This window comes from Mercurialis annua, linkage group LG5 (assembly GCF_937616625.2).
Source record: "Mercurialis annua linkage group LG5, ddMerAnnu1.2, whole genome shotgun sequence".
NCBI classification, from domain to species: domain Eukaryota; kingdom Viridiplantae; phylum Streptophyta; class Magnoliopsida; order Malpighiales; family Euphorbiaceae; genus Mercurialis; species Mercurialis annua.
This window is the reverse complement of record NC_065574.1, coordinates 54,330,365-54,344,971: the sequence shown is the minus strand read 5'-3', so window position 1 is coordinate 54,344,971 and position 14,607 is coordinate 54,330,365. Positions and strand designations below refer to the sequence as shown.

General features: G+C 29.9%; 1 protein-coding gene across 2 annotated transcripts; it reads left to right on the top strand.

Moving 5' to 3' along the window:
• Positions 1-3,758: 3,758 nt before the first annotated feature.
• LOC126682341 (integrin-linked protein kinase 1) lies at positions 3,759-8,701 on the top strand. Of its 2 annotated transcripts, none has more exons than XM_050377989.2 (12): positions 3,759-4,666; positions 4,789-4,863; positions 4,964-5,059; positions 5,800-5,885; positions 5,975-6,095; positions 6,227-6,306; positions 6,834-6,893; positions 7,046-7,152; positions 7,306-7,391; positions 7,511-7,632; positions 7,995-8,140; positions 8,358-8,701. In XM_050377989.2, exons 1-12 carry the CDS (start codon positions 4,301-4,303, stop codon positions 8,360-8,362), a joined length of 1,350 nt encoding a protein of 449 aa, XP_050233946.1. In that variant the 5' UTR covers positions 3,759-4,300; the 3' UTR covers positions 8,363-8,701. The 2 variants fall into 2 exon arrangements, with proteins under 2 accessions (XP_050233946.1, XP_050233945.1); XM_050377988.2 differs by having other exon boundaries at positions 3,762-4,666; positions 7,995-8,106.
• The last annotated feature ends 5,906 nt before the right edge of the window (positions 8,702-14,607 follow it).

The window sequence follows — 14,607 nt, the reverse complement described above, 5'->3', positions numbered from 1 at the left end:
AGATGCTATTTGTATTACTGAATTAAAAAAAGACTTGTCACTAGCAGCAGCCTTGCAAATTGTATTAGGGTGCATTGAATCATTAAAGCTTTACTCTGTCTTCCAGTTGAAGAATTGGCAAACTATCTGCAACTTGCTTAAACACACATCAAATTTGAATTGGTTTATTATTATTATTAGGGACTGTTTGGATCAATTCTAGTGTAGAATTTATTTAATTTTATTTCATTTTTAAATAAATTTTATTTGAAAATCATTTGAAAATAAAATTTTGTGTTTGGTTTTTCGAATTTTAAATGAAATGAAAATAAATTGAATATTGTATTTCGAGTTTAAATTCAAATTTAAATTGTGAAAATCCATTAACCAAACACACATCTTGTAATTTCACAAAAATTGGAGAGGTGCAATCCTACTTTTTTGTGCTTTTGTATAGTGTAGCCTATAGTGGTTTTTCACCAAAAATAAAGTAAAAATGTGTACGAAAACAGTGTCGATTTACATAAAACAATGCAATAAAATGAAAATATGCTATACAATGCTAAAATTGATCGGAATGGAATTAAATTGCTACAGGTTGAAATCTAATATGCAAATCATCCTAGATATTATTATTATTATTGAAAATGTGCTGTTGGTACAGGAAGAGAAGTAATCAATTAATTAATCAGCATGTCAATTGCTGGGTGTTGAGACCTTGGCTTTACATTTCTAATATTTTATTTAGACTATTTGATTAAAAAATGACAAAATATCAGCAAGTCAATTTTTGCAAGGTAATATCATAATACAAACAGAAAGCCTTTCTCTTCTTTCTCAAGCAGCATTGCATTGCAGCAAGGTAAAAAAATGCATGTTGGTGGAAACTGGAAACATCAGGGTTTAGCAAAAAAAATTGATAGACCGATTCTTTTTTTCTTTTTAGAAGTCGCTAAACCTATTTAATTGATTTTTTTTGGTTAAACTCCGTTAAGAATTTTGTTTAATTTTGAATTTGTTGTGTCGATTAATTAAAATTTGATTATGTTACAATTAAAAGTCTTAAATACTCAATTAACAAATTTATCAAAATTCATTTTATTTATTTTTATTTATTTTCTTTTTTTAGGAAACTTTTATTTATTTTCAAATGTAATTTTAATATTTATTATTGATTTCATTAATGTGATTGACTAATTCAGTCAGTTTAATTTTATATTTAAATATTTTAATTAATTCAATTAATCCACTTTTGGTTAATCCATTCAATTCAATTAAATAGAGTGCGTAATTAAGTTAATTCAATTTTAATTAAATTATTAATTTTTAATCATGTGACCGTTTGTTCAACCCAGTAAACACCAGTTCATATAACAAACTAATCCGGTTCGTGGACTTTCAATTTATTGATTTTTTTTATTACAACAAAATAAATCAAAGTTAGAACTTTCACGTTGAATTTAAATATTCGATTACACTCTTATTTCAGAGAAGATTTTGGATATATTTTATATCTCGAAAGATTTTGGAAATATTTTATATCACGATTCAATAGTATGATAAATTTGTAAATAGTTAATATAATTTTGTAATATTTATGAATTTAAATTGATGTAATATGAAACTAATTGATTTAGATTTTATAGAGAGGAAGTCCATTTTTTTCAATTTCGAGCAAATGAGACGGTGATTTTCGGCTTTTAGTCGGATATCATCGTTTCTTAACTTGTTGATTTCATTGTTTCTGATTGTTTTGAGTAAGTTGCTCTATTTTTTGAAATTTTATTTGTTTTTGCTATACAGTTTGTTTTCTGTAGATTTTTGGATCGTTATTTTTTTTTGAGAATTTGTTCAAATTTCAAATTCAAGTTCTTGAAGATTCAAGCCTTTTATATCATTTGAAGTATATTAGTTGTGGAACAAGAGAAAAATAAAAATTATGAAGGTGCAATTGTTATCAGGAATTCTCAACACTTGAATTCTTTTTTGTTATTTAACACCTGTAAATTTTGTGTATTTTAATTTCTAGTGTTGTTTTATTTCTTTTCATGTGTCAATTATAAGATTTTAAATTGTTTTAAATTTTTTACAGTCTTGATCTACGATGTATTTTGACGATTTAAGTTGTAATTTTGACTTCCTAAATATTATATGCCTCTAATAAAAAATATCAACACAAATATAATAAAGTTATAAAAATAATTTTAGAATAGTAAAATATAATAATAATTAAGCATTTTTAACAACTATAAAATCAAGACTCTTTCATTTAAAGAATTGTAGAATTAAGAAAAAACATAAACTTAAAAAAAATATGGAAAGTAATATCTTATTCAAATTGATTTTATTATTGTTAATTTAAATTTGTAATCCAAAGGTGCCTAAAAGTTTTTCGTGAAGTGTTGGATATACTATTAACATCATCATCATCTCCTAAAAAGGAAAAAAAAAAAAGAACATGATCAACAACCAATCACATGATTTACAGCCTTTAGCAATTCAGACTTTTTTTTTCTTACCTACAACTTTATCAACAACCTTAACCTTTTCTTCAAGTGATTATTTCACATTTGAAGGTTTGTCCTGTTTTTCTATTTTTAAAAGAGAAATTCATGACAAGAGTTTTAGTTTTAATCATGATATCTGAACTAAACTAAAACTTATAATAAATTTTATAAGGACTTTTGAACTAATCAGAATCACCTAACACAGTCAAAAAAATTTAATAGTAAATTTAGACAATCCGTTGTGTGAGATAAACACTCATATTAAAATTATAGATTTAAATAATAATAACAAAAAAAACATAGATCTATAATAAATTTAAAAAATAAAATAAGTTATGATCAAATAAAATTATATTTTTTTAGTTTCTAATTCCCTGAAATATACTAGAGAAAATCTATAAAAGAAATTCATAAAAATTAAAAAGAGCTCATTTTTTTGGTAAATAAAAATAGCTCATTTAGATTAAATAAATTATAAAACAATGGAAAAGAATACGAGTTCAAACTAAGATTTATAATGAAAATACCATTTATTCATTATAAACCAAAAAAAGATGAATTCTCAAAAAAAAAAATGAAGAATTAGGAGGTGATCTTTGGCTAAAGGATGGCTAACCCGTCTTTTTTTGGTGTGACTACGGTTAGAAGATAAAAAATTGAGAGGTTCTAAAAGGAAAAAACGTACTAAAAATGTGTTATTTTTATATTTAAAATTATTAATATGTTCTATGAAAAACGTAATATAACCGCTGCGTTAATAATTAATGCGTATTTTTTGTTTTTCCAAGATGATAATTTATCATCTTAATTTTCTTTTCTTTTTATATTAAAAAAAAAACTGTTAAGATTGAGGATTCAGTTCTTCCCACAAACGCTCCCCTTTTTCCAATTATAAAAAAAACAAAAAAAATTCACTTGAGAAAAGTGGACCTAACATATCTACATGTGTGCGCACATGCCCGTGATCGATTTTACACCGTTAGATCGAAGTCAAAGCACGTGCCATTACTATAGCCGCCGTTATTCATACATGATGAAAACAAACCTCCAGCTTCCCGTGATGTGAAAGCCGTTAACTTCAGCGCACGTTAGTCAACTTCCACTTACTTTGCGCCATCCCGCGTATCTTACTCACTCGCTTTTAAGCGCGTTCGTACACTCCTCACCGCCAAAAAAATTAAAAAAAATTCAACTGTCTTCTCGATGTCCAAATGAAACGTTTCTTTAGATTTTTTCTGTTTCATTTCTGTCTATCTTAAATTTTTCTTTTTCTTTTTTAAATCCAAAATTAGGCGTTTTATTTTGAGCTAATTTTTTAAAGTGAATCAGATAAACATTTTTAACCTAATCTTAAAATCTTCCTAAATCTCAGGGTTTCTTTTTAGTTGTCAATTACACCCAAATTACAGCTCTCAAGCTGTCCATTTGACTTGCTGTTACTATATATATTCTTCATTCTTGATTTCAACTTTTATAAATCAAGAAACTTTCATTCTTTCAATTTACAACTCAAGAAAATTTCAGGGTATTAGCTGAAAAATCAAGAAATCAATCGAAACGTTTCTTTCAAATCAAGAAAACTTCAGGTTATTGTTTTTTTCGCACCATATTAGCTGAAGAATCAAGAAACCAATCGAAACGTTTCTTCAAATCAAGAAAACTTCAGGGTATTTTTTTTAAACACCATATTAGCTGAAAAATCAAGAAATCGATCGAAACGTTTCGTAAAAATCAAGAAAACTTCAGGGTTTTGCTTGAATTCAAATTTTATAAAGAACCAACTAATCAAGAATCGAGCTTTTTGATTTTCTTTAATGGAAGGGAATAACCCAGTGAGGTTTATATTGGGAAAGCAGTCATCTTTAGCACCAGAAAAAGCCAGAGAATTGGAAGATTTTATATGCAATGAGCATGAAGAAGGATCTGATGACACGAGTTCTCATCAGGAGGAGGAATTGGAGAGCCAGATCCATCCTGGCGTGTCACTAATGTATTCTTGCCATGGAGGTGACTTGGATGGAATTCGTGAGCTATTGGATTCAGGAGTAGATGTCAATTTTCGCGATATTGATAACCGTAGCGCGCTTCATCTTGCTGCTTGTCAAGGGTATACTGATGTTGGTGCTTTGTTGCTTGATTACGGTGCTGAGATTGACCCGAAAGATCGCTGGGGTAGCACGGTATGGACCAATAATTTTAGCATTGTCATGATGTTTATGAGGTGTTTTCTGTCTATAATGTGTGTTTTTAATGATTGGTAGATTTGATAATAATCAAATGTTTGCTGCTTTGTGTATAACAGCCTCTTGCTGATGCTATATACTACAAAAACCATGATGTGATCAAGCTTTTGGAGAAGCGCGGTGCAAAGCATCTGGTATGTTTTAAATTTTCGGTTGCTGTATTATACATGTCGTTTATCTCTAGTTTTTGTTGACCTATGTGTCTTATGTATTTGTTGGTGATTATTTGCTCAGACGGCTCCAATGCATGTTAATCATGCGCGTGAAGTTCCAGAATATGAGATTAATGCTAGTGAACTTGATTTTACTAATAGCGTGGAAATAACAAAGGTAAATTGGTTTCTGCTTCTGTTTTGATGGAATTATTGTATGTATATTTATCTTTTAATAGTACAATTTGAACCTTTTTATGCAATAAGATTCTCTTAATATTTCTGGCCAGTCAAGGAAAGGTGTGATAACTATCTTAGATGGTGAACACTTCTAGCAAAATACAGTATTTCCAATTATATTGGTGTCCTCTTTTTTGCTGGTTTGTTTAAATTGAAATTTTTAGGTCAGGCATTCTTCAACCAGATAAACGGATTTGGCAATGCTTGTAATGTGTTAATCAATAAATAGAATGAGGCCAATGTGGGCCTAGCTTGGATGTCTAAGGCACCTCTAAGTGCATTGAGAGGTTGTGGGTTCAGACCCTAGTTCCATAAACTAACAACTAACAACTAATAATTGAGACTCTAAGAGTCGATTACCATCTTTGACAAAAAAATAAAAGTAGAATGAGAAGCTTTCATTGTTTTTCTTGTTTCTCATGTTTTCCCCATTATCCTCCCTTCCTTAAAAAACGGACCTTTTTTCAATAGGAAGATGTCTGGACTTGTTTGTGTATTGTCTGGTTGCTGTTTTAGAGCCAACTAGAAGCATTATGTGGATATTAATTTATATCTTTTCCCCGTTACTTCCCCCTCTCTCAAGTGGCAACCTTCGATTTGATGAACTATGCTATTTCATCTTTTATAGTTGGCTGTCGTTGTTTCATTGTTATCTGAAATGTAGCAAAAATTATACAGGGAACCTTTCAGTTAGCATCATGGCGTGGGATTAAAGTTGCTGTTAAAAAACTTGGAGAAGAAGTGATCTCTGATGACGATAAAGTGTGAGTTTAAACTGTTGCTTTTTTTTTTATCAGTTTGAGTTTTCCCTCTTAGTTTGTGTTTAATATTAACGTGGATTGCTTTTTCACAGGAGAGCATTTCGAGATGAACTTGCATTGCTTCAGAAGATACGTCATCCAAATGTGGTTCAGTTTTTGGGTGCTGTCACTCAAAGTAGTCCTATGATGATTGTAACAGAATATCTACCCAAGGTATTTTCTGATTTACTATATACTTGCGTGAACGGACTAGTTTTTGGAATATGATATAGTTTGAAGTTTATTAACATCTGTGGAGTCAATTTGGCAGTGATTAATCCTTGTTTTTTGTGTTAATGTTACAGGGAGATCTCTGTGCATACTTAAAAATAAAAGGAGCATTAAAACCAGCAACAGCTGTGAGATTTGCACTTGATATTGCAAGGTGTGTTATATTGTCTTTTTTTTTCCCCTGTTATTTGCTCCTGAGCTGGGTCTTATAATTCTGCAGGCATGAGAATAAGGCTGTAAAAATCATTTGAAACTGAAAAAAAAATGATGGTTAGGATATGAAATTACTATACTTTCCCTTTTCCGTTCTTTCTCATTTCAAACTTGGATAAGTTCCCATTAATTTAACCATTGGGATTTGAGGCTTCAGATTCTATCAGGTTTCTGTCGTAGTTGTTTGGGGAAGTAGATGCTGGTGCATATGTAAAAAGTTCTTACATAGTAGCTGAAATTGAAGTTAACCTATGAATTCATAATATAAATTCTTTTTGACTGCACATGATTTAGTTCATCGATATGTAGTGGTTTTACTTGCTCGAGTTAGTGCTAAACTCAACCTGCAAGATACAAGAGATTAATAGTATTGTGCATGATTTGTATGTGATCCCATTTCTTATTATATGCTGTTTTGATCAAGTCGCAAAGTGTGAAAGATCATTGATACATCTGTATTTGTTGCAGGGGATTGAGTTATCTGCATGAGAATAAACCACCAATAATTCACCGTGATCTTGAGCCTTCGTAAGTTTCTTTTTTCAATCTAGATATGTTTAACCTGATTTTTACTTAAACTTATACTGAGACTACAATGAAGTTTCGGTAAAATTCATTGGCTTCCTCAATTTTCTGAATTTGTCAGCATCTTTTCGTTTTGCTTGCGAGCAAGGTAACAGAAATATTTTGCGGGATGATTCTGGACATCTCAAAGTTGCAGATTTCGACGGGAGCAGGTTGCTAACAGTTAAAGAAGGCAAGCCTTTAACCTGTCAAGGCGCTTCTTGTGAGTACTGCTGATTTTTTTACCTCATTTCATTTAATTGCACAATCGAATGACTTATTGCAGTTTTCTGATATCTGTCCACTATATAATGCACACCATCATCCTTCTGCTGATTGATATGTCAAGTAATCAAGTTAGTTGCATCATTTCTAGGTCGATATGTAGCTCCAGAGGTCTTCAAAAATGAAGAATACGATACTAAAGTGGACGTCTTTTCCTTTGCTTTAATTTTACAAGAGGTAGAAATTACTCCTTCCTCATTACTTATGTACATAGAACTTGATTTATTTCATAGCTTGCTGTAAGGTTTTTTATCTAATGGCTGTCCGCTAATAGCTCTAACATAATGTTGTATCAGATGATTGAAGGCTGCCCACCATTCTCAGGAAAGCAAGATCTTGAAGTTCTAAAATCATATGCTGCAAAAGAACGTCCGCCATTTAAAGCTCCATCAAAGCATTACCCACATGGACTTAAAGAGTATGTCCTCCATAGTCTAATTTTGTATCATTTTCTTTTGACGTTTCTGTTTCTCGTCACCAGTTATGTAACTGAAAAAAATGATAAAAACAATAATGAGATTGTAAATAGTTTTCTCTGGGCAGCAGCTAGCTTTGCGCGGGTCCTTGATGTTGCAAAAACCGACAAAACTTAGTAGCAAATTCTAGGTTACTTCTCAAGGCATATGATCAGTTAGTCATGTCTACACTGGTTAAATCCAGTTGTGCTGTTCTAAAATTGCCCGAAGTGCTTAGCAATTTACCAAGTTCATTTGCATATTAGTTGCCTTGTTAGAACAACATCAATTCATAGTGTAACCTTTTCCTGTCTTATGCTCGCAGCTTGATTCAGGAGTGTTGGAATGAGAATCCGGCCAAGCGACCAACTTTTAGACAAATAATAAAGAAGCTGGAGACAATTTATAACAGCATCGGTCATAAGAGGCGCTGGAGGGTCTGTTTCTTTCTCTCTTCTTCTCCCGTGACACGTAATGCGATTTACCATCTTTTATGTTCATCTTTGATCATTTATATTTTTTCGTCGGAGCTTCATCTCAACACAGTATCCATGTTCTTCGTGCATGTCGAAAATGATCACATTATATTTAGTGCTCTGAACTGAAATCTTTTGCCAACACAATTTCTCTCTGTATGCTTGACTCTAAACTGACGCATTTCTCGTCTGTGCATTGTTAACTTGTACAGGTTAAGCCGCTTAGATGCTTTCAGGATTTCGAGGCGATGTTGAAGAAGGATCTGAGTCTAAGTGACAGCAATCATTCTTCACACTCCGACAGCCGTGTATGAAAAAGCGAAGATTATCTCTTTTATATTCTTTCCGAAATCGGTAGTGAAAAACTAAATTCATTGTATTTCAGATCATAGGTTTATCTATCAGCATTGTGCAATTAGACCTAATAGAATTGAATTATCCCAACTGAATTTATGAGTTGGGAATCATGTTTGAATTTCATTGTATTCTTGACAGCAATATTTTTGCTGTTCATGTTCATTATGTGTGTATTATCAGTAATCATTTGTTTCTATTATTCTGCTACTGCTTTATACTTCATTTGCATACAATCTTCTGAAAGAAAAATGTAAATTTAAGACCTAATGAAGATTAAGTAAATGGTGAGTGATTATTGCACGTCACGGTCCACGTCATTTTTACAATAAGCTAAGCTAATGAGCTAGGTAGTACAGAAAAAGAAACACGGAACACTTTCAAGTGTCCGAAACAATTTTGAAACGGATATGTTGATTGAATGAAGTGTCTACTGAGTGTTTGCAATATCGAAATATTAATATTTAATTATTCGTAAATGACCTCAAGATTAATTTCAGTGGCCCTTACATTATAGTGTGGTAGAAAGTTTAACTGTGAGCAGTAAATACCCATTAAAGTTCTTAGCCTTTTAAGGTAAGTTCATGACACAAATTTTGGAGTGCCTGAAAAACTAGTGGCTTCATTAGGAACTTGCTTTCAAATCATGCCAAAGTAGGACCAGTTTTTGTTCTACTCCATCAAAATTCACTGCTAAGGCACCTTTAAGTGCATTGAGAGATTGTGGGTTCGAACCACGTCTCTGTAAATAACAACTAACAATTGAGATTTTAAAGAGTCGATTATCATCTTTAATAAAAACAAAACCCCAACCCGATTAACTTGATTTTTTATTATTATAATGAAGAGGTGGAAATGGAACAAGTATAAGTAGGGGTGCTGGTGAGTTGGGCCAATTTCTGAGCTATTTGGGATTGACTCACTCGAAATCACTTGATTACCGTCAACTTCGAACTACTTGAGTAGTTTGTTGAGTCGCTCGAGCTCTGAAATAGTTAACTCGGTAGTCTAGTGAGGTTATTTAATTTTACAATTTTATTCTTATATATTAATTTATGTATTACAATAATTACAATAACTCTTTTGTACATGTAATTTTTGTTATTAGATTATTACTAAAAAATTAATTCAATAACTTTTTTTTACCAAGCTTGATTAAGGTCGAACTTGGAAAAAAATCCAATAAATTTACTGAGTTTGAGCTCAAATTCAATTAACTCGATCCTTGATTAAGCTCGAACTCATCGAAAATTCGACAATTTTATCGAGTTTCAAGTCAAATTCAATTAATTATATCCGAGCTCGAGTTTGAGCATGTAAATTCTCAACACGACTTGATTACGTCCTTAACTTTCTAAAGCTGAATCACAACGTCTTTGTCATTTTATTTATTTAAATTACTAATCAAATTGAATCTCTAATATGCTTCACCCGACTAGAAAGTTGTCCGATTAATATCTTCATACTCTGGGAACGAGTAAATTTTTAAATTCAGACCTCTAAATATATAAAAAAAAAAATTAAGATCAATAAAACTATAGCAAAATCTAGAAGAAACATTATATTATGTCATCAACTATATCTAAGTCCATGGAATTCTTCCATATAAACATTAAAGGATTCAATTTATTAGTAAAAAATAAAAAATGAGGTAAATTTCCAGATTTAGAAAGTTCCAAATGAACAAGGAAATTTTGCTGCATTGTTATTTTATATGAGATAAAATTTTATTTTATAGAGCAGACAGGACAAGGCAGTGCACACTTAATAGTTTTGAAAAATTAAACCAAACATTAAAGTCTCATCCATCACTACAATATAAAAGATGATTTCTATTCCTATGATTTTGTCCTAATTTGAACAATTTTATTTCAACTTCCAAACTCACTCTCTACCACAAAACTTTGTGTAGTTCATACGGAAATTTTAATTTACGGGCCTTTTAAGTTAATATTAAAATATATACATGCTACTATCCAATTAGGTAACTTTTTGGACTAATATAGAATATCCAAGGTTAGGCATTTTCAACATTATGTTGTTTATTTAATTCCTGACTTTTTTTATTAATTTTTTCTCCATGTTTTTCTATTATATTAGTAACAAAAAAAAATCCATAATCAGCACGAAAATACCTAATTAAATATAATTAATTTTTAATCTATGTATCTATGAGGAATATATGTTGTTCATAAAATATGAAGCAAAATGCATATATATTTGAACAAAGAAAAAAAGAGAATGAATATGAAGTGAACTTACTATTAGAAGATAAAGAAGAAAGTACATTTGGTGCACACTCTTTTATTTAATTTTCCGATTAAGAGCAACAAAACAAAGAGAGAATCTAAATTTTGTTAGCAGAATTTCTAAAGAACGTGCAAAAAGTTGATAAATTGGGTTTATGTCTATCAACTAATTAAAGCAATTAACTATGTAAGTTTCATCAAAGTTCCAATTTTGAACAATAAAACTACATTTTTTTCGGATGCCACGATCTTGTAAACCTCGATAAGTTTTGAAATTACTCGTAATTTAGACATAAGAGGATATACGTAAAAGAAATCGGTGCAAGAATAGACGTGATCATGGTTCTGGATACCCGCCTATGCCCGTGCCTTGGGCCGAGTTTGGATTGTCTCAAGTCCGGTCCGAGTCTAAATTCGTAAAAAGCTCGTCTCAACTAACCGATAAACTCTTGGTTGATCTGGTTATAGTTGCTCTTTTCTTCTTGCTCAACTTTGTTTGTTCTTATTTTCTTTTTCTTTCTAAAGATAGTCAGTTTATGCATGGGATGTCCCTTATGTTTGATCTCATATGGACCTTTAAATACAAAAAAATAATTTTACAAAGATGAGAAAAGGAACAATAGTTAATCAAGTACCAGATAAACAAAACTCGAATAGTATAGGGATGTTTGTACGGATTAAGCCAAAAAAAATTAGAGTAATTTTTTTTTAAGAGGGAATAGCCAGATAAATACTTTAGAAAAGGCCAAATTTTTTATTTTTTTAAAACAAATATTTAACTTCTAATAAATCCAACTACAATTTTTAAGTTGGACAATTTTAATTCAATGTAAAAGTTTAACAGCAATTTTAATTCAATATCTCCAATTGTTCAAATAAAAATGTATTATTATTTTTAATGATGAATTATGAAATCGAATTTAGTATTTTAATTAGATTTATATAAATATGATTTTTTTATTCATTAGATTTTCAATTTTTTTGTATATATTTTGTAAAAGTAACTCAAACAATGAAAAAAATTCCAAAGTCTTGTGAGATTGTTTTCAAACTCACCTGAACGATAGTTTCTGGAAAAGAACATTGAACAATTTGGTCAAATATTTAGGTGGCTACTAAATTAGTAATTCATATTTTCTCATTCAGTGCACCTTGAGAATCATCAATGAGCTTGGACTTGGAGTCTCTACATCACAATGGGAAGACCAAAACGAAACCGTATTGACTGTGAATATGGTTAATTAATTAATTTATTTTTATTTAAATTATATATAATGAAACTAGATTAGTGTTATAATTACAAAGTATACAAAATTATCATTCATTATACATTATCTATACTGTAAATACTAGTAAATAAGAGATTAAAGGTGCAAAATACTCTAGTGTTTATCTCAAATATTTATGCTCTTTTAATTTTTTTTTTGTCTCGTGTACCCTTAAAATTTCAAGAAAAATTTAGATACTCCCTTCTATAAAATGGAGTGTTAATACAGCTCCACAAGAGTACATAATTGAGCCGTTTTTACAACATTAATTAAGAGTGTATTTGAGATAAAAATAAATACAAAAGAAACTTATTTCTGAGATAATCATTTGGGGTATATTTACACCTTTTTCCTAAACTAAAAATAGCCTTGCAAAGTTTAAAGAACAAATGATCATTGTGGTCCATATACTTATTCATCAGGATCAACTAACTCAAATTTAGTAAATTTTATCAATTATGGATAATACTATCTATTTTTAAATCAATTAACTCTCAAATTGGGTCATTAGGGTCCCTAAACTCGTTAATTTAGGATAAAAATGACATAGAAATAGAGAATATTATCTTTAATCTATATCTATCTATACTATATAAAAAAGCACGGATTTGGAAGGGTTGGGGGGGGGGGGGGGTTTGAGGGGGACAGGCACATTTACGCTAATGTCCTTTTCACTTATAAAATTTAGTTATTAATTAATAACTATTAAAAAATTATTAAAATTAGAATACTAACTAAAATAAACTACTATGTTAAGATAAGTTAGAGTACTAAACAAAACAAAATACTATCTTGAAATAATTATATAGAATACTAATTAAAATAGACTACTTTGACTATTTAATGATTACTATTTTAAATTCTTTAAATTAAAAAGTTTTATATTTTTAAAGAGTGCACTGGAGATGCTCTTAAACCTAAACCTCTCTTTTCTCTCAAAGCAAACTCTAGCCGTCTAGAGTTTTTTTATTATTTCTTCTCTGGCAGCCGTCAGTGGTTTGATTTTGCTGTTGACGGTAGTCATCCCTTTATATATGTTAATTTAATTTTATAGATATAGAATCTTTTCCATTTTTTCTTGATGGATTAAGATTAATCAACGAAGCGCAATTCAATTATAAAGAAACGAAGATAAATTGAAGATCATCAACAACAAAATAAAATCATTTATGAGCTATATTAGATTTATTTATTTTTTATTGTTTGTTTTTTAATGTTTTATTTTTTCCTTTTTTGTGAAAGGTTTGTTGTCCTTCCTCTGTGGAAGGTTTGATGTCTCTTTTTTATGAAGGAGTTATCAAGTGGTGGTTGAATCGGATGATGTGAGTTTGAGGATGATGGCTGATGGATGAAGTTTGATCAAAAATTTATTGAAAACTGCACTTAATTAGCGAAACAGTTAATAATTTATCTTTGTTTTCGTAAGTAAGATCTGCGGATTAGACAACATGTTGTCTGTTCTATGTCAGGTTATCGGGTTTCGTTTTCGAATTATCCCGGATTTCTTACAAATGTAACTGTTTCATATTTAATTTAATGAGATTTGATGAATTTAAAAAAAAATGATTAATATTTTAATTATTTTTTAATTGTATATAATTCTAAATAAGTAAACTATTTCAGTGAACTATTATTTTAATTTTTACTTTATATTTATTATTAAAATTATCTATAATTATAAAATTTGAGTACTAATTAAATTTTTTTAAACAATTAAAATAGTCATTTAAAGTTTTTAACAAGATAAACTATTTTAAATTAACTATTATTTTAAATTTTATTAATAATTTGACAAGTCATCTATGAGACACGTGTGATATACATAAAACGGCACTAGTTGGTTAAAAATGGCCAAAATGAGTTAATTAATCATGATGCACAAATTCAGGGACTTTGATTACCTTTTGTTCAAATGAGTTTCCTGAAACTTGAGGAATGAATGCAAATTCAGTATTAACTACACCATAAATGTAATAATAAAATCCCCATTTTGCACTCACTCAAAAAATAAAAATGAATAGTTAAAAAAGCAGTAGTTGAGTGGGTTTCTAAAAAAAGTTTAAAATTGAAGTGGTGAATAAGGTTAGATTGAGACTATTTTGTCAAGGGTGGACAATTATTGGATTAGGTTTTTGCATTGAAGTCATGCACCTTTCAGAATCATTTGATGGTCCGATTACAAAAATCATAATGTTGGCTCTTATTCAATGGTCCCCTTTTTTATAATTTTTTTTTAAAAATCAATGTACTTTGCTTCAAATTTTCTTGGAGGACTAAATTGATCAATTAGTAAAATAAAACCTAATTTCCTGAATTAGTTAAACATAGAGAGCCTGTTTTTTGAACTTCAAACTGGGTTTAGTTGAATTTTGTGAAATACAACCAAATGAAGGCTCATTATAAGGTTGAAAGTTTGCATGTAATTAATTTGTTAGGGTGTTATGAACTCAACTTTGAACAATGATTCAAACCCCAATTACTACATAGTACAAGGGTCAACCAGAAATATAAAAAGATAGTTTGTTTGAGCTTGAAAATTTGCTATTTTTATGCTCAACAATTTAAATGACAAGTTGAAATCTAAATGCTAG

Bases quoted from the DNA above. Each gene is read 5' to 3' on its own strand.
- LOC126682341 (XM_050377988.2), top strand. From the start codon at position 4,301: ATGGAAGGGAATAACCCAGTGAGGTTTATATTGGGAAAGCAGTCATCT. The intron at 4,864-4,963 runs GTATGTTTTAAA...TTATTTGCTCAG, and splicing joins AGCGCGGTGCAAAGCATCTG to ACGGCTCCAATGCATGTTAA. The intron at 7,633-7,994 runs GTATGTCCTCCA...TTATGCTCGCAG, and splicing joins TACCCACATGGACTTAAAGA to CTTGATTCAGGAGTGTTGGA.